Here is a 22,851-nt window from a genome sequence, read left to right as displayed (position 1 = left end):
CCCTTCAATCTATAGTGCAATATAGATCGGAGGGTTAGGATCATCCTATGGAAATGATCTTTGGGTCAAACGTGAAGAAGGGGAAATGTTTGGAGAGGAAATGTTGGGGAGAGTCGAGGAATGATAGATGCAAGGGTACTCTTTATGCAAGGACAGGAGAAGGGCCCCTGAATAGATCCACATCATTTTTAAAGTCGGTTGAGAAACTAAATTATGTTTCTCCTAATGACATGGATCTATTCAAGGGCCCTTCTTTATCCCTTGCATCTATCACTCCTCTTGGGAAGTCATGTTCTATCTACATCCTATGGAGTGGGCGGTGTTATAGGTAAAATTGGTACCTCCCGTTGATAATCGACATGTGGTACCCCCTATTATTAGAAATTGACCCTTCTCTAATAAGAAGAAAGTTTATAAGAGATTCTTCTCAAAACCTTAAAAATAATTTTGAACTAAAAGAAAACTTTTTGGTGGAATATTCACATTATGTAGAATATCCTGACTCTCAATAGTGACATACAGGTCTATATAACATAGAAAAGCATGATGCCCATGACGTGTACGTGTGGGATGAACCAAATCCTCATTGAATTTTATTTTTCCATTAGAGGGGGCTCGTACATGTTCTGCAGTACCACCTGTGAATACTCCACCGGTATGAAAAGTTCTTAATGTTAGTTGAGTCCCTGGTTCCCCAATTGATTGACCCGCAATGATACCTACTGCTTCTCCCAATTCGACCTATTAATATGTGGTACCCCCTATTAAAAGGGAAACGACCCCCAAGGAGGAATCCTTGAGTGAGGCAACAACCTTCCTTTTGGGAGGAATCTCCATTATAGAAACTTGCTTGTTCAGGGAAATAGGATATCTATTAAAATAAATATAAACTTATCTCCCGGGAAAGTCGACCAATTAGGCAAGACTCCTAAAACAGTATGTTTCCTTCTACGCTGGATTTTTTTTTTCTATAAAAAGAACCCCTTACACTCATAGCAGGACATTCACACTCATTGGTAACGTTTCTAAGCTTCATCTCTTTCCTTTCACTTTACCCGTGATACCGATTTCTGACTTGAGTGTTGAAGTGGCCGCCCGGAGCCACAACTCCGGGCCCACTAACACTTTTTCTGTGAGTTCAGTATTCTTATAGAATAACCTCTACCACCACTAGATCGTAAATGCAGATTTCGGCATCATCAGGCAGTACAGTGCTTTTTGAAAAATACTGAGGAAGGTATAGTTTTTATATGGACACACTATATAAAACTCCTAATTCCATACTGTTTACACGAATGTAGAGACTACAAGGAAGGCATGGATTAACTAGTCTTGGGCTTATTATTACTCTAACAATCATATATATGGTAATTGAGGTGAGCCATCAATGATCCAAACCACTCATTTGGTGGCCCCACGCCACGCCTAAAAAGTCTCCCTCCCTCATCGAGTGATCCTAGCTATGGGTATTGTTATATTCTTTTTAACCATTGAATTGCAAGCGAATTCGGATCATGTGATGGGAAATAATTTTGGGGTATGGCCCACCTTGAAGATGAACTATTCCGATCATTGAGCAAGTGGGCCCAGATGGTACTTTTGCCCGTCCATTGCTCATCTCTTAGTATAAGAAGCCATCTTATAATAATTCAAAGCCCATGAGAGCTGATATTAAAACACGGGGTCGGGTTGGGTCAGGTTTTTCCAAACCCTAGCCCAATCCTGGATCCCATTATCTCAGCCCTGACCCGCCTTGACCCTGAGTCAGGGACGCAAAACCTCAACCCATTACCCGCCCTACAGGGTATTGTGCTGGCCCTGGCCCGCCCTAATTGGCCCTGATTGGGCAAGGCCAGCCCTGATTGACCCTAGTGCAAATTCCTGTTAAGAGTGCCAAAAATAAAGCAACCACTTATCATATGGAACAAAATGATCAATAAACAGAGAAAGTGAATGAAATAAGACAATATGAATTCAACAACATGACGGGCAACAGAGACAATTAATAATAATAATAATCTAAAGAAACATCAATCCAAGATAATAGAAAACATTAGCAAAAGAAACATGCACAGATGATTCAATTCTATAATAGAAAACTCAGGGTCGGGCCGGGTTAGGGTACCCGAGGCATTAACCCAAAACCCGCCCGACCTGAGTCATGGTCTAAAAAAATGAACCCTGACCCACCCTCAGGGTTGGAAAATCCAGCCCTAACCCTGTTCGGGCTCAGGGCGGGTCAGGGCTGACAGGGCCAAAATTGCACCCTTATATACAATAGAGACTTTGAGTTAATTGGATGATTCTAAGCCCTTGATCTGTACACTAATTCCCCCGTCCTAGAAAAGGTGTTTAAAAAGGTGAAAAGTGCCTTTATCAAACAATATGGGTGTTGATTTGTATGTACACGAGTCAGCACCTGTCGTATGTACAAGTTTGAAAATGGAGTCACGAGTCACGACCCTCTGTCACGCACCTTCGCAGGCTTTTTTAAATGTTGTCATCTCTCTCTCACACACATGACGTTCGAGATTTTGTGTGCGCGCATTTTTCAAAAATTCTATTAGGGCCTACTTCATAGGATGATCCAAACCGTTCACTTGTTCCTGTTTGGTTGCAGGAGCTTGGGTGTGATGGGAGAAGACTAGAAGTCAAACGGCATTTCTAAAGCCCGGCAGTCAAGGGAGAGATGTTCGCAGCAAAGTAATTACGCATTCCCCTTGAATCATCACGAGGGTTAGGATCAAGTAAATAGTTTGTACCCCATAAATCATCTCCATATGATGATCCTCCCCTGGCCCAAATGATTCATGGGGCAATGCCTATTTACTTTGTGTAGCAGAACAAATGAACGGCTTGGCATCCTATGAAGAGGGCCCCACGCGGTGAGTGAATATGTACCAGAGCCTTGTACAGACACCTTAAGGCTCTGTTCACTTGTTTTCCCGGGAAAGGAAATGAAAATGTTTCCCGAGAATCTGACGTGGCATTAGGAAAAGAAATCCAGAGAATTTGTGCAGGAAAAGGTTTCCCTGGACTGTTCACTTGCGCAGGAAAAGGTTTTCAGGGAAACTGCTTGCCCTTCTTTTTGCTCTAGTTTCTCAGGGAAATGAATTCCGTGTTTTTGGTCGGAAATGAAATCCCTAAAGGGGGAAAATGGGCTTTTCCATGTCATTTTTTTACTTATTGCAAAAATTCCACATTTGTAATTCTATTTTCACTGGAAAGCAATTGAACACCAGACTTCTGTCTTATCAAGGAAAAAAGAAGCTGTTTTCCAGGGATTTGCTTTCCAGGGAACACAAGTGAACAGAGCCTAAGGAACTTATTTTTGCCCTACGCATCATATGATGATACCACTAGTGCCACAAAGGCCTCTGGTGCCATGCAACGGTTAGGTTGTAACAGGGTAATCCATGGCTGGATTGAATCCTTCGCGATGAAATGCCATCTTCCATGGACGCAACGGCTGGTTGAAAAGCCATTGCACGCCATAGACTAGCCTGTATCACGCCCCTATTATACAGTTACTTTGTTGGTATAGACTGTAAGGTACTGTTAAATGCTCTTATTAGTATGTCACAGACATCCATTTTTTTTACTAGGGTAGCTTCCTTCTAATGGTGGTGGCAGCGAGCGCGCAAAATGTCCAAAGTATGGGATAGAGGCAGTGGAGGGTTGAATCGAGGTTAGACGACCAGTGCACGCGAGAGCGAAATTGGTTAGAATCGATACAGAAAATAGAGAACAATTGGTTATGAAGATAATAGTCATTGGGGTTATTGGTAAGGGCTAAACACAGAAATATCAGCCAAGGTCTGTGTATGGATATTCAAGAGGATTGATAAGTGAAGGTGGTAAAGGAGCAGCTGCTCTTCAGAGGGGTGAGAGATAATGTGAGACTTAGGATCAATTTGAGAGGGCAGAGAGAGACTTGCTCCCCCACATAAGATCTTTGGAAACATAATATACAGGAAAGGTCATGAAATGACATTACAGACAAATTTCCAGTTTGAAGAAAAACTCGGAATTTATAAAAAGACCAACATTCACCCCAACATTCTATAAATTTTCTGTTTGTTTCTTTTACCTTGTTGACATAGGTTTTGCGCTAGATCCAGAAGGGGATGAATGCTGATAGAAGTTCTGGACTACATCTGAGTTAATCTGACTATTCTGTCAAAATCTGCATAGAGATATAAGGACCATGGTTTTAAATTTCGACTGAGATCCTAAATTGACCGAAACCGAAATTTGGCAAAATTAACAAATTTCGGCCAAAATTTTGAAATTTCGGTCTGAAATTTCAAGAAAATGCAATTTTATTTTATTTTTTAAAAGAAGAAATGTTACAAAATTTCGGCTGAAATTTTGAAATGAATTAAATAAGCTTTTTTAATTATTACCAAATTTCGACCGAAATTTCAGAATTTCAGGGGTCCGAAACCGGTACCGGAACTGAAATTTTAAACCATGATCAGAACTAAGTTGCAATTGTGCCTAGAACTGAACTTTGAACTTTCGTAGTCTGAGCTTGCTCTACTTTGCCAGTGCATGGGATAATGATAAATCTCAGGTTCGATTTGAATTAAATAAAAATCATAGTCTCTTACAAGAAGCAGACCCAAAATACAGAAATGCTGATAGACAAATAATGCATTCATAAGCCTCGATCTCTAGAACAGTTCGAAAAATGGAAAACCAAGTAAATATTAAGCATGTAAGTGAATTAATGAGATTCAGTCGTAAGTATGGTATGGCTCATTTGGTCTCCTTTATCTATATAGAACAATGATAAGTGAATTATAACTATTATAGACCAAGAAGCTCGAAGATAAATATAAAAAATCAATTACAAAACATACATTATAATGGCAATAACGTCCTTGGATCTTCAAGGCATCTATATAACAGCGTTCAGCAAGGGAACAAGGTTGTAACTTACCCCTGGTCTTTAGAAGTTAGGAGTTGGTGCTAGGATGGATGGAGGCCAGCATGGACTTTCACTAGCATTCGAGGAAACACTGACAAGAAAATCTGTCATTAATGGCACCTCCACCTGAAACAACTAGTCGGTGTGACTTACGTTATAAGCAGATGACTTGTGTCCAAAGCAATTTCCAAATAATTCTTTATACCTACGATAAACTCAATCTTTTGTACGTCCAAAGATGTAAGGTGATTCCACAAGAACATGAGGGACCAATATACACTCTTTTAGAAGCCCACTATAAACTCTTTAGAAGCCACTGTCTCTCAAGCAACTGCACCACTGAACCAAAATTCATTTGAGATAAAAGCCAGTTGAAAATGGAACCGCTTTCTACAAGTTGTTGAATTTGTTCTGTTGATAACCCGACATTTGTGCCAGAGAAGTTCCAAAATTGCATTAAATACAATTTTTCCATCAGCATATTATACCAAATTATCTCTCTGACCTTGTTCAGATATTCACACCAGCTCCCGATATTAACATCCTTCTGGGCTCTACTGTAGGCAATTTTACAGTTTTTACTAATATCTCATGTCAATATTACTACAAAGCTCCAAGAACCACCGGTGAGTTCAGTCAATTCCTGCAAATCAAACTTGAATTGATAACTCAACAGCAAATACAACAACATATTGTGCTTTCCTAAACCTTGGGAAGAAGACCAAATTTAGAATGTCGTATAGCACCTTAGATATGAATTTCGTTTCGGTTAGGCCAAAATGGCTGAAACATTTCGTTTCCTTCCGAAATCCGGAATAGAAATGCTATATATTTCTTTTCGTTCGGGATTCCGCTTCGTTCGTTTCGGCAGAAGTTTTGTCGTTTTGTTCCGTTTCGTCCGAAACAGAGTGAAGTGCCCTGTTTCGGATGAAATACCCCATTTTATTTTATTTTTCTCGCCTCTCTTTTTTTTTTTTTGCCTCTTCCTAGTTCCCTTCACTTCTTTCTTCTTCTTAGTATTTAAATGTAAAGTTATTTAAGAAAATCCTTAACACTTACATGTAAATAAGGGAATACCCCCATTTGGATCTATTACAAATAGTTTCAAGACCTGATTCTAAAAGGATAAAAAGTCAACTTTCCGGTTTTAGTACATTTCGGGCCTAGTCAAATTCTTAACTTCCAAATGATGGGGCATTTTTCCAATTTTAAGAATTCATAAATTCTATCATGTCCAAACATTATTAAATCCCATAAGTCCAGTAGAACAAATCTCATAATTTGGACTCTAAAATTTTTTCATCTACTCAGGCACTGGTCAACACAGGCATTTTAGCTGATAGTGATTTTCCTTTAAGTAAATGTTGGATCTTTACAACCTTGATGTTATGATAGATTGAGTTGTAGAGGATGACCCTGTTATTCCAATTTTTAGTAATTTTTTATTTTTTGGATTTTTTTCATTTTTTAACTATTAAAAAAAATTCTGATCATTGTAGTGCGCCAAAAAAAAAAGCCTAAGCATTCTATTCAAGTAGCCAAAACGAAACAGCGACCGAAACGAAATTCATAACCAAGTATAGCACACAAGCCAATATGAATATTATACTGAATCTGAACAAAAAAAATGCTCTTTTTATTTCCTGAAGGCTATAGATAGTGAAACACATAAAAGCTACATTTCAAAGGGATAAAAATGATCATTTATATGTATTTTGATGGCTTACAGTGATGAAGTATGCATGCAAGGATTGAGCATCATCTGAAGGGTTCAACTGGTGCAGATTCTTCAAGAAGAGCAGCAGCCTGAAAGCACTCAGAAGCTTCAAGAGCTGATCTACCACCTCCAGCTTTAAAAACGAGTCCGAGATTGAACCAAGCACAATGGTTTGTTCTGTCTAGCCGCAGCGCATCAGTCAGAAAACTCCTCACAACTGCTGATGTTCGGTCGCCAAGCTGTATGAGAACTGTGGCTGTAGAGACCAAGCTAGGGACATGCGTGGGGTCTACTTCTAATGCATTTTTAAATGCCCCCAAAGCTTCCTTGTACAGTCCCTTTGCTTCATACATTACCCCTGAGAATATCAACCGAAAATTTTGAATCTGTGATCTCACGATCATGACAGATCATGACACATATACGAATGATAGAAACATTTTGGTTTCGACTGGAAATTTCAGTGGAAATCTTGTAAAATCACGGAAACATATAGAAATATATACGAATGATAGAATTTTAAGATGGAACTTTAGGAAATGCTAGGAGATAATTCCTTCATCATCATAAAATAAACACTAGTCCAATTTTTTACATGATATTGGAAGGAAGAGGAAAGAGAAACTAAAATAGGAGAGTACCAGTGGCGTGCCACCGTGAAGCCGAATGAGGACTAATGGCCTTTGATTTCGACAGACAGATCTCAGCATCACGCCATTGTGACATGCTTGTGTAGACATAAGCCAAATCATGCCATGTTTCTATTTCCAAATTCTTATCATCATTTCCACCCTGTCAAAATTCATTCATGAAAAAGGAAAGGGCATAAGAACTTACTTGCTGCAAATGTCCAACTCTATAAAATAATCGAATGTAATTTATAAAGCTACACCTGAATCTCTACACAGAATGAAAATGCCATTGAACTACCATAATCGACAAAATAACCAAATTTCAAGGAATGAAAAAGATAAGAGCTTGCTATTCAAAGAAAAAAGATTAGAGCTTGCCAGCCTTCGAAAGCGGAAGCAATGGCCATATTTCCAACCTAAAACATATGCGCGAGTTCTTAAAGATATTACTTCGCATTAGTTTCCCATTTTATTGACAACTACAAGAGAAACTTTAGTTCTGGTCAGCTTCAAAAAGAAGTAATGTCTGGAGAAGTTATATGGTGCATGGCCCTACATGAACGTGCAGCCCAAAAAAACTGTGGGACCCACATTATTTAGACGATCCAAACCATTCATTTGTTGGACCCTGACGTAGATAGGGTGTGCCCAGAAAATCATAGCCTAACCCTCTGATTTGTGGAGGTTTAAAATGGACGGCACAGTATAGAAACCTCAAAGGATCGAGGAGTTGGGACCATCTTATGATTTTCTGGGCACACCCTATCTACGTCAGGGCCCAACAAATGAATGGTTTGGATCACCCAAATAATGTGGGCCCCACTTTCTTTCTTTTTTGGGCTGCACGTTAATGCACAGCCATCCACCATATAAATTCTCATATGTCAGATAACTTCATGTTATACGGGAACAGCAGTGAAAGTAATCTTGCTTGAAGTACTGCCTAGAAATTGTTGTACTATTGTTATGCCCGTTCCCCGTTTTCAATTCATAATCCCTAAGAGACTCACAATTTTTTTCAAATGACGGGGAATTTTATTGCTAGAAACTTAGAAACCAAAAGGCTTGGTAATTGAACCTTTAAAAGCTTCTTTCCAACCGCAAAGCTTTTACTCCGAACTTGAAGAACAGCAAGAAGTTGAGTATATGTTTCAACAGCATTCTTTAATTGACCCTGTGCAATTTGAAGTTTAGCTTTAGTTCGTAGCAAAGCACCATGGTCCCACTTCCCAGTCTGATCCAGAGCAGCATTAATGATTATCTCCGCATCAGAAAACTGTTTTTGAGCTGATAGTATTCGAGCCAACAAAATCCACCCTCTAATATTCGACCCACCTTCTAGTTTTAGCAAATGCTTTGCATAATCAAGTGCTACATCCAACTTTCTCTGCTCAGCATTTTCTAGGCTGAGATGGAATATTACCTTTGAATCTCTTTCTCTCATTAACTTCTCAGCTGTTTCCAACGCCCCAAGTGCCTCAGATTGTCTATTAATTCTTTCAGAATCAGAGAGAGCAGATCTAGCCTCGGCCGAAAGAGAAATACCCAATAAGCAATTGGCGACACTTTTCATTTGATCACACCCACCGTGCAAATTAGCAAGCGCTCTGCGTGAAAAACATACACCCTCTTCTGCATAGTTAGTGTGGTCCCCACAAATCTTAGAAGCTAGTATTAAAGCATCAATGCAGTTCGGATTCTCTCGGCTACTCAACAACTTTCTCAAAAGATTCAAAGCGACCAAGTCATCACCTTCCCCAAAGTAACACAACGCAAGAGTATAATATCTTTCACGTCTATCCAAATTCCCGGGAAGTAATCCTTCAACCTGATTGGCTAATGCTTTTAGTTCCCCTGACACAGATAACGCAAAGATAAGGTGGTCGATGATTGACGGGTCCCACTCGATCCTCTTGAGAGCAAATTTCCTTAACAATATCAATAACAAAAGAACAGCCTCTTCTATATTGTTTTTAGGTATAAAGGAGCCTTCCGTCTGTGAGCGGAGATTTGGAGGACTTGCATCACAACCACCATAGAGAAGCAAAATAGCAAATTTTTTTTGTATTTCTGCGGTGGTCTGTGAGTCAATGTTCCACTGACTGAGGAGGGCCCGCCTGTATGACAAGATTGCTTCGTGAAAAAAACCCGTTTGTTTCCATAACTCCGGGAGCAGCTCAATGGCCTTGTTTAGTGTCTCCTTCAATTTAGATTCAGTATGAAAGTTCTCAGGCAAACCATCTGGTAATGCGGACTCAACAGTGTCCAGAATAACTTTGCATGATTGAGCAGCTTCTGCACACACACAAAAAAATGATTGTTAAGAAAAATTATCCATGCAGTAAATCTAATGCTTTTTTGAAATGACCAGAACCAAATAATATTTTTTTAATAAATCCAAAACCAAATAATATTAAGCTACTGATATCATCAATTATTTGTTTAAAGTCAATAAAATGGCAAAGCTCGTGAATCAAATGTGCTTTTTAATTCATAAGAGAAGGAAACATTAAGTCACCATTATTGGCATAGAAATGTGAAAACAAAGTGCAAGTTTTCAGAACCTGTATCTTCCTTATATGACTAAAATGCCCCAGCCACTGCATTTGCTCGATAATTTTATACACTTATTTATAGTGAAATAAAAACGGTAGAAAGTCAGCCTTAAAGATCATTCAGTGAAAGGAAACACAACTTTTTGCTGCCGTTCAAAGCTAACAGGGAACAATAAACACTTCTTCCTCATGAAAAAATATTCTAAATTATTTAAGGCATTAGAAATACCTAGTGGAGATTTTTTTTTTAAGGGAATACCTAGTAGAGTATCATCCCTTTTACTTTGTGAAGCACCTTAGACCCAATAAACAAGTGGCAAACAAGAGAATGAAAATGTGCTTCCAAGCCAGGAGTGGTTTCTTTCACATGGTTTCAGGGATGTCCAATATTGGATAAAGCATGATGATCAGTAACATATAGAATGATAAAAAGTCCATGGGACTTGTGCCTAGTAAAAAAAAGAGAAGAAAAAATTACAAAACAACAACTAGTCACAATATAAAAAGCAAACAGAATAAGTATCAGAAGATACCATTAAACCTCCCAAGGTCTTGCAGTGATTTTGCTTTGAGATAAATAGCTTCAAGGAGTAAACTAACAGCATGTATAGACATGGGTGGTGCGGCATAGCTATTAGAACGGCGCCTGCGACGTTCACCATGTTCACCGATTTTGGCGATGGAGAGTTTCATCTTGGGAGTTATGGCGGCAATGTCTATTCCATCAAATACACGAAGTGCAGCCTCTACATTTCCTCTTTGATATTCAAGCCGTCCCAACAATGCTCTAGCTTCCTATAAATAGAAAAAATGGTTCTTGAGCCATAGTGAGGATATATAGAAGATAAACTTGGAAATTTCAAGCAAACACCCTTTTAAATGAAGGTAAAACCTCATTTTTGCCACCTAAGTTTACACAATTAATCATTTTTTTCTGCCCCACAGTTTTCAAAATTGCAGCACGACTTTAAAGAATACATTTTACAGAGAATGAAGGGGAAAATACGAGAAGAAAAATATAAAATGAAGAATAAAGTGTAGGACAGTGGAAGAGAGAGGTGGCACACCGGTAAGTGGAATGGGACATCTAGGTCAATGGTCATCCCGAAAGAAAAAAAGAAAAAGAAAAATAGCTATTGGCTGTTCTGAAGTTTCTACAAAAGTACTGGACAGAATAAGAATATGAGCAGTTTAGGAAGAATGATTTAATGAGGATGGTGTCAATTATGAAAAAAAAGGAGCATTTTAATGTGGCAAATGTGAATTTTGACAACTAATGGAAAAAATAAAAATAAATGTAAAACCTTGTTTTACCATTCAAAAAAAAAAATGGAAAAAATGAAAATTTAGTAACTGTGGGTGGCAAAAATGAGATTTCCCTTACATGAATACACACATGGAGAAGTACGTCCAGTATGGCATATGCGTGCCACTTGTGAAACTCATGTTCATATCCAAGACTGGAATTTAAATTTCAGTATTCAAGAAACTTTACGATGAAAACCAATGTGAATAGTGCATGATGGAAGATTGCAGATGCAAAACAAAAACAGAATGTTGGATGCATACATACATACATGTTGTCATAAGCGTAAATTAAGATTGCAGATGAGAAATCAAAATATATCAAAGTAGGATAAATGTTAATAAAATACAGGCTAATATATTAAGCATCACATTGTCGTCATATGTGTTGTACAAGAGAAAAGTAAACAGTTATAAATTCAAGGCTTCTGTAATATTCACTAGATTAAGGAAACAACAAAAAATGGTACCAAATAACATAAGAAAATTTTCACATAAAAATATAAAACATGAAGAGAAAATGCAATCTAAGGAACTCAATCGGTGTTTCTAGTAATCATCATTAAAGAATTTTCCTTTTTTGGGTGATAACAAATAAATGAAGAAAAGGTACGAATATATGATTGCATAAAAAGGGATTAGAATGGGACAATGATACAAGGGGCTGGAAACTAAATTAAAGCTACAAAATTGCGACCATGGTTTTAAATTTCAGTTTCGGCTAAAATTTCGGACTTATCCGAAACCAAAATTTCAGCCGAAATCCCGAAATTTCGGGTGAAATTTGGTGTTAGCTCTCGAAACGCCTTTTTTGGGATGAAATTTCGACCGAAATTACCGAAATTTCGCCTAATTTTGGTAATTTAGTTTGAAATTCTGTAACGAAATAAAATATAATTATTTTAATACAAATTTCGACGCAATTCCCGAAATTTCGACCAAATTTTGAGAATTTCGGTTTCGGTCCTCACCGAAATCCGAAATCGGATTTCGGTTGAAATTTAAAACGGTGATTGCGACTAACCCCGGGATTAATTACATTAATTTGATGGAAATATCTGGCCTTTAGTTTATTTCAGATTAATATTTTTCACTAAAACTATAAATATCAGAAATCGATAACCAAGGCTTTCCTATAGATTTTGATTCAACAACTTCAACACCTGAATCTATTAATCTAGATGTAGATTTGAAGAGCCTCCCCTAAAATCAGGGTATGCACAATAAATCGCAAATCTCTAAAACTTTAGAACACAAGGAACTATTGCAGAAAACGCAAAGATTGCACGAGATAACCTTGTAAATAGGAAGTCTAAGGAAAAGGCAAAACACTCAAGCAGGAAAAGAGCACTATTTCACAAAGGGTAAATTCAGAGATCATAAGCGATAAAAGAACTCAGTCACCTAAGTAGATACCAATACCACAAAGGTTCAGACCTCAGAACACCATAAGCATACAAATAACTCAAGCCCTTGGAGAAACACAGAATCACAGATCTAATCTGAATTATATACAATTAGCACAAAAGGTTGTCTTAAGGTTGCAACATTTCCAAGTGAAATTTCAGATCAAGAAAATCCAGCAATAGAGACCTTCAATCTTGCAAAACGACACCCACAGGCTTCTTCATATAAGGACCATGTGAAGAAGAAGATAGCAAGTAGTAGTTGCCAAGCTCTGGAGAGGAAAAATTTGATGGTTCTAGCCTTGGGAACCCTGGGCTGGCTGGAGTACGTGGACACCAACGAAGTCATGATGGAACAACGATATGGGCGTTCTCTGTCCCGATTGGGCTTGCAGAGGCGGAGATTAGAGCGGTTCACCAACGAATTAGGATGATTGAGCCCAGCATGCTTGATTGGGTTACAGCGAAAGGTGATTCCTTAAATGTTGTAAAATGGGTAGTCTCTCCCATCCTTGGAGGTTTTCTCATTGGATATGAGATCGTGGATCGAGTGGCTTGTACTTATATCTCTTTTCATCACGTAAGATGATCAGCGAATAATGAGGCTGATAGACTAGAGAGGGAGGGAGTTTCTACGGTGGATATGGAAAATTTTCATTTCCTTCCATCTTGACTAATTATGTGCTTTATTTCATGGTTGCTTTGTACTTGATCATCTCGATCTCCAGGTTGCTTCCTGGGCTCTTAATATAATTCTTTGCCATTCAAAAAAAAAAGTAGGGATTACTACGTCCAAAAAATTCCTTTGGCATTCATCTTGTTTGAGAAGGAAATGTTTTCTAGAATCTCAAACATATTCAATTTGGAATGAAGTACAACACCAATCATGGTCACTAATAGAACAAAAAAATTAAATTCTGTAATCGGCAAAACATAGTCGAATAAAATCTCATGGGCATGAACAGCAAATTAAAAGAAGAGCAGTTTTTGCCCTTCAATTTATCTATGTAGTTAAAATTCAATAATATACCACCATATGGTTCCCCATAGAGCTGTCCATAAACTTTATACAAGGACCAACAAAGAACTAAGAACCCAAAAAGAAGCACATCAAATCAAGAAGTATTATGAAGACGAACCTCATAATTCAGACAACCACCGTCACGGAGAGATGATTCGGCTTCTTCAATGTTGCCAGTGTCGGCTCTCCGCTCACCCTCTGCGGTTCGAGAAGAATATCCACTTGCCGTTGCTGAATAATCTCTGGTTGCCAAGGACTCGGATGATGGAACCATTTCGTCTGCCTTTAACTGTTCTCCTGAACAGAGGCACTTCATTATCTTTCCAAACCTCAGTTTAAACTTCATTCCCCGGCCCTTCATCCATTTTCTACCCCTCATACTGTTTCATTACACTCCAAGTCCTTCTTACCACCATTGCCCACAAAAAGATAGAAATCAAAATACCATCCGTCAAAAACTAGGCTAACTTGATGCTTGACAGTAAAAACTCTTCTAAATTCCAAATCTCCAACCACCAGATTCTTGAAAGAAGTGATTCAAGATCCTTACAAAACAAAACAAATAAACCTTAGTTCAGTATGAAAAATAATAAATAATAAATTCCTAAAATGTCAAATTCAAACCACCAAGACAAGAAACAGAATGTCCCCCCAAACAAAAGAAAGCCACCATTTTTTTTTCAATAGTCCAAATTTAAAACCAAACAATTCAACCATAAAATCCTAAATTTCAACCCACCAAAGAAAAAAAAATCACCACACAAAGAAAGCTCCCTCCTTTTACTGCAACCCCCACACCCAACAAAATCTTATACAATATCTAACCCTAAGATGCCAAATTCAATACAAAATAATCCCACTATTCCAAAAACCAAATTCAAAAACCCCAAAATTTCAACTTTAGACCACCAAACAACATTCCCTTTACAAAAAAAACACCCACAATTTTTCTCACCGACCCAATTGAGAATCACACCAAAAACACTCAACCTCACCCCTTATAACACCACCCATATTCCAAAACTAGAAACCCTAATAACAAAATTAGAAAGAAATAACAAGAATAGTAAAGAAAAGACACCCAATTTATCCCACCCAAATAAATTCATCACCACCCACATGAAAATTTACCTCCAACCAGCACCATTAATGCTATTTCAAACCCTAGATTGAAGGAAAACAGTGTCATCATGTCATTGCAGTAAAGACCAAAAGGCCTAAAACCACCATTAAAGAAAGTACCTTTTCATCTTGTCCTCTACCAAAAGAAGCAGAAACTGGGCCCTCAGAATGTTAATATCACCACCCATCTTTCAAAATTGTCCAATCTTTTTAAAGAAAGATAAAGTTATCTCTTCTGTGGTTTCTTTGATTGCCCACCCAGCAAGAAACAATGGGAATCCAAAGCAAAGATCAGAGTCCTAAGAACATAAAGTGAGCAAGGAAGATAAATTTGTAATGATTTGAAATTTTAGGATAGATAGTTTTGGGGGTGAAAATCTTGACTTAGAGGGGAAAATGGGGAAGGGTTGTGGGCCCCAGTTTGAAAATTAGAAACTGGGCTATGGTTAACCAACTGCCACGTGGCGCCTGATGACACGCTTTCTCTTTTAGTGCTTTAAATGCTTGATGGAAGTCTTGAACGGCTTTCTTAGCCCGCCAACAAGAAAACATAGCGTGTGTGCCCGAAATACCCTTTCTCTTTGTAATGCCCATTTTATTGTATTTGTATATCCTTATGGGCTGTTTGGACTTTTGATATTGGGAAAAAAAATTCCAATTTGTTTTTCCATGGAAATGAGTTTTTCAGCATTTGGACAAATCATTCTTCGTGAAATAATATTTCCTAATTTCTCATAAAAAATTGTCCATATTTTTTGTTGGAAAATTGCAACCATACTATATTGAATTTCTTTTTCCATGGAAAAATGTTTCCCATCATTTATTTGCCCTATATCCAAACGCCCCCTTTACAGACCTATTGTTGTTGGAACATGGAAGTGAGCTTAGTCGGGGTGTCAATGGATCCAGATAGGATCCACCTATGTCCCAGTCACGATCCATTCAAATCCCTTATGAATAATATTCAGAGTGTTCTTAAGATCATACTTCCTGTGTCTCGCTCACAATCCATTTCAAATTGGGCCGTCCATCAGAGGGTCCTAGTATGTCCTACTTACTTTGTACACAACCTAAAATGCTAAAAAGAACTTAGAATGCTTAGTCGACTGTGAGTAAACAGCTGTCCTTTATTGGATCATAAGATATGTAATATATCCCATATGACTTAGAGGCATAGTATTTGCACAATGACGAAAATCAATGAATAGAGCTGTTCACCAAATGAAATCCAAACAAGTCTTTTGCATATGTTGAATAAAAATGTGATTCTTTTTTATCTTGACTAAAACTTAAAGATTGCAAAGTGAGAGTGAGCTAACAAATGTGATCTAGACAGGTCGTTTTTTTTAGTTATTGCAGATGGAGCACATGCAAGCAAGATTGTGAATATCGATGGGATGGAGTGGCCTAGTGGATTAGGGTATTGGTGAGCGACTAGCGATGGCGTGAATGGATTGGCCGAGTGGATTAAGGTCACAGAAAGAAAACGATGGAGGAAGACGAAGAGATGTATCGATTGACGAAAATGGAGGAATAGAAAAGTGAACCACAGAATCGCAGAAATGTGAAATTTATTCGCTTTTTTCATAAATGCCCTACACATTACATAAGTTATTACATACTTTATAAGGGTATTTTTGTAGCATCTGACTTCCCTTGCATGTATGGTTCCGATCCTAAAAATTTCGGATCCTATGATGAGGATCCAAAACACATCCACGGATCTTTCTAGAATGCCCTTATCCCGTCCATTAAAGTTCGGACTCGGAGTATCCATTAGACCATCTGGATCCATTGACACACCTAGACCTTAGTAGGCTACTCTGCTCATGGTACTCTTATGAGAATTAAAATACATAAATGGCCTTGAATGGCATGACTTCATAGTTGCAGTAAAGTGATTTACTTTCATAGTTGCAGTAAAGTGATTTACTGAATTATCTTTGTTTTGAACCCACAATTATTAGTAGTTAATGTTAGACAAATTGGGTTACCCAAAATTCAAAATTAAAAATATAGGAAATTATATCATGTCACTTGCTATTTGCCAGTACCATACATGCTGGCTTTACCTCGTTGAAGTGATATATTCATCCATTTTTTATTTGGGAAAGCCCCCTTTAATAGGGGTGGCAATGGTTCGGTTTCGGTTCGGTTTGACCCCCAAACCGAAACCGAACCGAACATGCTTATGTCCAAACCGAAACCGAAACACTCCAAACCGAGCCGAATCGATGCAAAAGGGGCACATTTATCATTTTCCTATAAAAAGGGGCGCATTTATCATTGTCCAAACCGAACCGATAGAACCAAACCAAAAGCGAATTTTCGGTTCGGTATCGGTTCGGTTTGGTTGATTTTGCCATCCCCTACCCTTCAATGTATTTACGACTCCTCTTTTACACTAGAGGGAGTCGTCCCAAGTAAAAGAAAAGGGCGAATACATCATTTCCCTTACTAATGGAAGAAAGTAATATCATGACTCATTTGTGAACAACATAAGTATTTGACTAAGTTCAACCGGTTACTTCTGTTTGTGAACAGCTTAACTAAAACCATTACTCGTTGTTAGACATATCAAAGTAGCAGATTCTCAACGTTGTAGAATTCTATTTTAATGCTTATGATTTGATCTGCTCTCCATTTAGCTCAAGGTGGCCTGTGATTTTTGGTTTTCATAGATGTAGGAAACGTAGAAGAACTGAACTAGAGCAGGATTAGAGCCAGTATATTCCTTTCACCTTCTTCATGAAATTTTTCACCTTCTTCATGAAATTTTTCTAAAGGATTCTGAAATTCCACTTAGCAACCCAAGAGGGGGTGAATTGGGTTTCTTTTCTAATTTTAAGATTTTTGAAAACTTAGATTGCACTAGTTTTAGATTGAATAGGAAATCCAAAATAGTATTCAAAACAATAGTGAAAACTTACCACACAAGAAGAGGAGAAGAGGCAAAGAAGCTTTGACACAAAGATTTTTATAGTGGTTCGGTCTTAGCTGAAGACCTACTCCACTCTTCTCAAGTTACTTTCCTTGAGGATTCCACTATCTTCTCCAAGGAACTTAAATACGGCGTTCCTTCCGCCTTATACAAATCGAGCTCCACGCTCCAAGGGTCTTCTACGGCGCCCTTTGTGCCAAATACAAAGTAGATGAAATGAAAAGGCTTGCTTGCCTCTAGATAGGCTAATTTAAGGTAAAGCTCACTCACTCTCACAAGAACAAGATTGAACAAGTGAAGGTCCTAAGGTCTCTCAAGAATAATCTAAGGTAAATGGCACAAGTGAGAGATGGAGAGTGAAGATCTTCAAGAGAAGGAGAACAAATGGCTTTTTGTGCTCTTGAAATCTTTGTAATGTCCTTAGGTAAAAAATCCAAGAGTCCCTAGGTTCATATAAATAGAGGGGATAAAAAAACACAAAATATTCGCACCCCAACGGTCGTCTCGGACTCCGGGCTCGGAGCTCCGAGCGGCTATTTTTTGAACCTGGAACAATTCTCGGAGTTCCGAGCTCGGAGCTCCGAGAATATTCTCTGAGTTCCGAGAAGCCTACGGCCAGCAGATTTTCCTTATCTTTTGCTGATTTTGTTTGGGCTTTTGGAACTTTGATTTTTCAAGATAAATGGAGTGTCATGAGGGTCCAACAATGTTGAGACACCACTATGAACATTCACAAACCCATTAAATTCTATCTAGGTTGATTTTAACTCTCCTTTGTGCCATAGACCTAGACTAAACATTGAGGACCATTTACATTCTAAATTTACTTGGTCTTCAATCTTGTTGGCACCTTGTAGAGGCTTTGACATGTCTTCACTCAACTCCATTGATGCTTGAGTTGATTTGCCATTCTTGTGCTTGAGTTCAACCTTGAGTTCAACCTTGTCATGCACTCTTGAGGATGGTACACTGTGAACATTATAACTTTGCCAATGGAAATCATTAGTGTATAAAACCTTTAAAACAAATTTAGTTTGTTAATCATCAAAACAATTCAATAGGAGTACTTGTTGAACCCTTGGGCTAACAATCTCCCCATTTTTTATGATGACAAACATAATTTGTTTTAGGGTAGGAGCTCCCCCTTTAGGGATGAATAAAACACTTTGGGCTCCCCCTAAGAGTTTGATTTAATTGAACATTTAAGGCATTACTTTAAGGATGAAAATTTGATTGCAACATTTTAAGCATAGAGCTTTGCTCCCCCTTAATATATGCATTGGGAGCTCAAATATTCTCCCCCTTTTGTCATCACCAAAAAGGTGGAACAAAAGGAGTGAGGGTAGGTGAGAGCAAATGAACAAGTAACGTGAAATGCGATAAAGAGAGTAGGCATAATACATGGTATGCAAGCAAAAAGAATGAAACATAGAGATATATATAGAGGATGTGAAATGGCATACAGAAAAGTGCATACAATCAGTCAGTGTACATAGCATTCATGACACAGCATAATGGCGACAGATGTAGATAAACCTAATACATCCCAAAAAAAAGATCCATACAACCAGCGTATAGTCCAAAGACTATCGATACAAAACAGAAACAGATAGATACACCGAATAGAAATAGAAATCTGAGCATCAGAGAACTCGAGCCATCTACTGAGGCGGAGGAGGCGGTGGCTGATGAGAAGAGCTGCCCGGCGCCTGGCCCCACTGGTCACCGGAGAGGTAGCGATAATAAGCGGCCCACTGCTCATCAACGTGGGTAGTCATGGTCTGGAAGCGAGCAGAGATCTCAGAGTCAACATGGGTAGATAGCTGCGCAAATTGTGAGGCCATGGATCGTTCAAGAGCCTCCTGCATCTGAGCCAAATCCTGGCGAGTGCAGTATGAAGATGTATCCTGTGATGGCTGCGGGGCCGGTGCAGCCTGAGCATCGGCTTCGTAGCCGCCTCCAGCGGCAGGAGCATCTTCAACCGCTACTTGATTCAAAGCCATGCGGTTAAAGGTCTGCTCATCAAACGGGGCAGTCGGAGTCATGGTCAGTTCACCATCCAAAGTGATGCCAAAGTGACGGAAGACACGGGTGAGGACCATGCCATAGGGCAACGAAGAGCGGTAGCGGCCAGGGGTCTGAAACATGTAGCGAAACATGATGTACGGCAGACAAAGCTGGCGGCCCTCGAGAATGCTGTAGATAAGATAGGCCTCTAATGGTCTGAGGGCTTCACGCATCCCACCACGAGGGATGAAGATGTGGTACATAAAGTTGTGAAGCATACGCGCTACCGGAATGAGGTCGGCAGATTGGACGGGCATACCAGAGTGGTAGTGCCGCGTAATCCTACCATAGACCGTGTCATGATCGATATCATCAAGTGAATGGGTCCCATCTTCCGGCCAGAAATAGTGGGTGAGGCCATCAAAGCTGATTCCAAGAAGAGTGGCAAAGGTGTGATAGTTGAGTTTGATCACTGTTTTCTTGATTTTGGATTCAATTTTGAAGAAGGAAGGAGAAATTGTGAGATTGGCGTAGAAGAGACGCACCAATCGAGGGTATACTGGTTCATTGAGGTGTAGGATGGATGTCCAGTGAAGGGCATTAAATTTGGCCTGTAAGTCGAAATTTTGAAGGACAGGAGGATCAATGTACCTGCCGGTGAGGATGCCCCTAGTGCCGATGTCGGCCCAGAGTTTCTTGGCTTTATCCCCAGTAAAAAATGAGTTAGGCACAACCTCAGCCGCTACAGCCTTTGCCTTTGCCTTCTTCCGAGAAGGCCCTTCTTCCTCGGGAACTTCTTCAGGAAAGTATTCAGGGTCTGCAGCTTGGGAGGAGCCTCCAATGTTGAGATTTTTAGTTTTGGGAGGCATTGTGAGAAGAAATGTGAGTGGAGAGATAGCCCTAAAATGAAGGAGAATAAGAGAAATAGAGAGAAATAGTGAAAAATAGAGAAATAGAGAAGGATAATGGTTTAAAAACAAGGAAATAGCCCTAGAATGGAAGAAAATAGAAGAAGGTGAGAAAGGAAGCAGAAAAAAACGAAAAAAAAGGGAGAAATTTTAGGGTTTGAAGAAGAAAAATGGGTTGGTAGGAAGAAGAGAGTTAAAGGAAATGGTTTGAAGGAGGAAAAGGGGTTGTGGAAGGAGAAAAAGGAAGAAAAAGAACGAAAATGGAGGTAGTATTTTAGAAGAAAGGGAAGGAAGAGGGAAAGGGGAGATGAGAAAATGAAAAAATGAACCGGATCCAGGGGTTTTAACGCTCCTGGACCGATTCTCGGAGCTCCGAGAAATAGTCTCGGAGTTCCGAGAACACACGTGTTTTTTGATTTTTCTACTGTCCGATTCTCGGAGTTCCGAGAACACACGCAATTTTTTTATTTTTCTACTGTCCGATTCTCGGAGTTCCGAGAAATTTTCTCGGAGTTCCGAGAAGCCTGGAAGAAATCTCGGAGTTCCAAGAAATTTTCTCGGAGTTCCGAGAAACACTCTAGAGCCCTGTGTTCATTTCCTCGGAGTTCCGAGATTTATTTTTTATTTTTTTATTTTTGAATGGGAGGAGAACAGAGTTACATGTGATATTTTGAATTGCAACTTAACCAACCATGATCCAATGCATGAACATAGATGACTTTCCGAGGGTTTTGATGATGGCGCAAGGCCAAAGTTTTAAGTATCTTAATTTAGGGTGATGGTACCGACTCCCCCTTGAAATGAAGTGGGCTATGGGTACCAATTGAGTGATTTTTAGAGTTAGGGTTGGATCATCAAAAACCATGTAGTCACAATCAAAATATGAGATATATATATATATACAAAGATAATTATGTCTTCTATTCATGCTTCATGTGCAAACTCTTTCATTTGATCTAGACTCCAAATGTTGAGTCCACTCCTAAGGTCACAAAATCGATCCTCATTAAGGGGTTTTGTGAAGATATCCGCCAATTGTTCATTGGTGTGGATGTACTTAATTTCAATATCCCCTTTTTGAGAATGATCTCTTAAGAAATGATGTCTTACCTCTATGTGCTTAGTCCTAGAATGTTGAATTGGATTTTTTGTCAAGTTGATGGCGCTTGTATTATCACAATGGATTGGAACATTACTAAATGCAAGATTATAGTCCATGAGAGTGTTCTTCATCCATAGGATTTGTGCACAACAAGCGCCGGCCGCAATGTATTCTGCTTCGGTTGTAGACAAGGCTACCGAGTTTTGTTTTTTGCTAAACCAGGACACTAGAGACCTTCCTAGAAATTGACAAGTGCCACTTGTGCTTTTTCTATCAATTATACAACCGGCAAAGTCGGCATCCGAAAATCCTACTAGATTGAATTCATTCGATCGTTCATACCATAATCCTAAAGAAGGAGTTCCTTTGAGATATTTGAATATCCTCTTAATGGCACTCAAATGAGACTCTTTAGGATCCGATTGAAACCTAGCACAAATGCACACGCTAAACATTATATCCGGCCGACTAGCGGTCAAATATAATAGACTTCCTATCATTCCTCTAAACTTTTTCTCATCAACCGGTTTCCCACTTTCATCCTTTTCTAATTTGGTAGAAGTGCTCATAGGAGTTAGCTTGATTTGAGAGCTATCCATGCCAAATTTCTTAAGGAGTTCCTTAGTATACTTCTCTTGGTTGATGAAAATTCCATTTTTACATTGTTTGATTTGAAGTCCTAGGAAATAGGTAAGCTCTCCCATCATACTCATCTCAAACTCTTTTTGCATGGATTGTGCGAATTCTTCACACATCTTATCATTGGTAGCACCAAATATTGTATCATCTACATAGACTTGAACAATAAGCATATCTTTTCCTTTTCTTTTAATAAACAAGGTTTTGTCAACCGTGCCCATTTGAAAGCCACTCTCTAATAGGAAGGAGCTAAGCCTCTCATACCAAGCTCTAGGAGCTTGCTTTAGACCATACAAGGCTTTGTCCAACCTATATACGTGATTAGGGTATTTGAAATCCTCAAAACCGGGAGGTTGTTCAACATAAACTTCCTCCATAATATACCCATTTAGGAATGCACTCTTCACATCCATTTGATACAACTTAAAGTTTTTATGGGATGCAAATGCAAGTAGCATCCTTATGGCTTCCAATCTAGCAACCGGAGCAAAGGTCTCATCATAATCGATACCTTCCTCTTGGTTGTAACCTTGGGCTACCAATCTAGCTTTATTCCTTTGAAT

General features: G+C 38.8%; 1 protein-coding gene across 4 annotated transcripts; it reads right to left on the bottom strand.

Annotated features, from left to right (window-relative positions):
• Positions 1 to 4,560: 4,560 nt before the first annotated feature.
• LOC143890126 (protein NPGR2-like) lies at positions 4,561 to 15,052 on the bottom strand. Of its 4 annotated transcripts, XR_013255127.1 has the most exons (8): positions 14,812 to 15,052; positions 13,688 to 14,114; positions 10,371 to 10,632; positions 8,361 to 9,577; positions 7,292 to 7,442; positions 6,661 to 7,008; positions 5,139 to 5,576; positions 4,561 to 5,059 (listed from the first exon to the last, which is right to left on the bottom strand). XR_013255127.1 is itself a non-coding variant. In XM_077394685.1 (7 exons), exons 2-6 carry the CDS (start codon positions 13,946 to 13,948, stop codon positions 6,692 to 6,694), a joined length of 2,208 nt encoding a protein of 735 aa, XP_077250800.1. In that variant the 5' UTR covers positions 13,949 to 14,114; positions 14,812 to 15,052; the 3' UTR covers positions 4,561 to 5,576; positions 6,661 to 6,691. The 4 variants fall into 4 exon arrangements, 3 of the variants coding, with proteins under 3 accessions (XP_077250800.1, XP_077250801.1, XP_077250802.1); XM_077394685.1 differs by having other exon boundaries at positions 4,561 to 5,576; XM_077394686.1 differs by having other exon boundaries at positions 4,561 to 5,576; positions 14,701 to 14,818.
• Between the last annotated feature and the right edge of the window lie 7,799 nt (positions 15,053 to 22,851).

The sequence above is a fragment of the Tasmannia lanceolata genome, unplaced genomic scaffold (assembly GCF_043159265.1).
Source record: "Tasmannia lanceolata isolate RefF3 unplaced genomic scaffold, GAP_Taslan_0.1 ptg000013l, whole genome shotgun sequence".
NCBI classification, from domain to species: Eukaryota; Viridiplantae; Streptophyta; class Magnoliopsida; order Canellales; family Winteraceae; genus Tasmannia; species Tasmannia lanceolata.
This window is presented reverse-complemented; position numbering and strand designations above follow the sequence as displayed.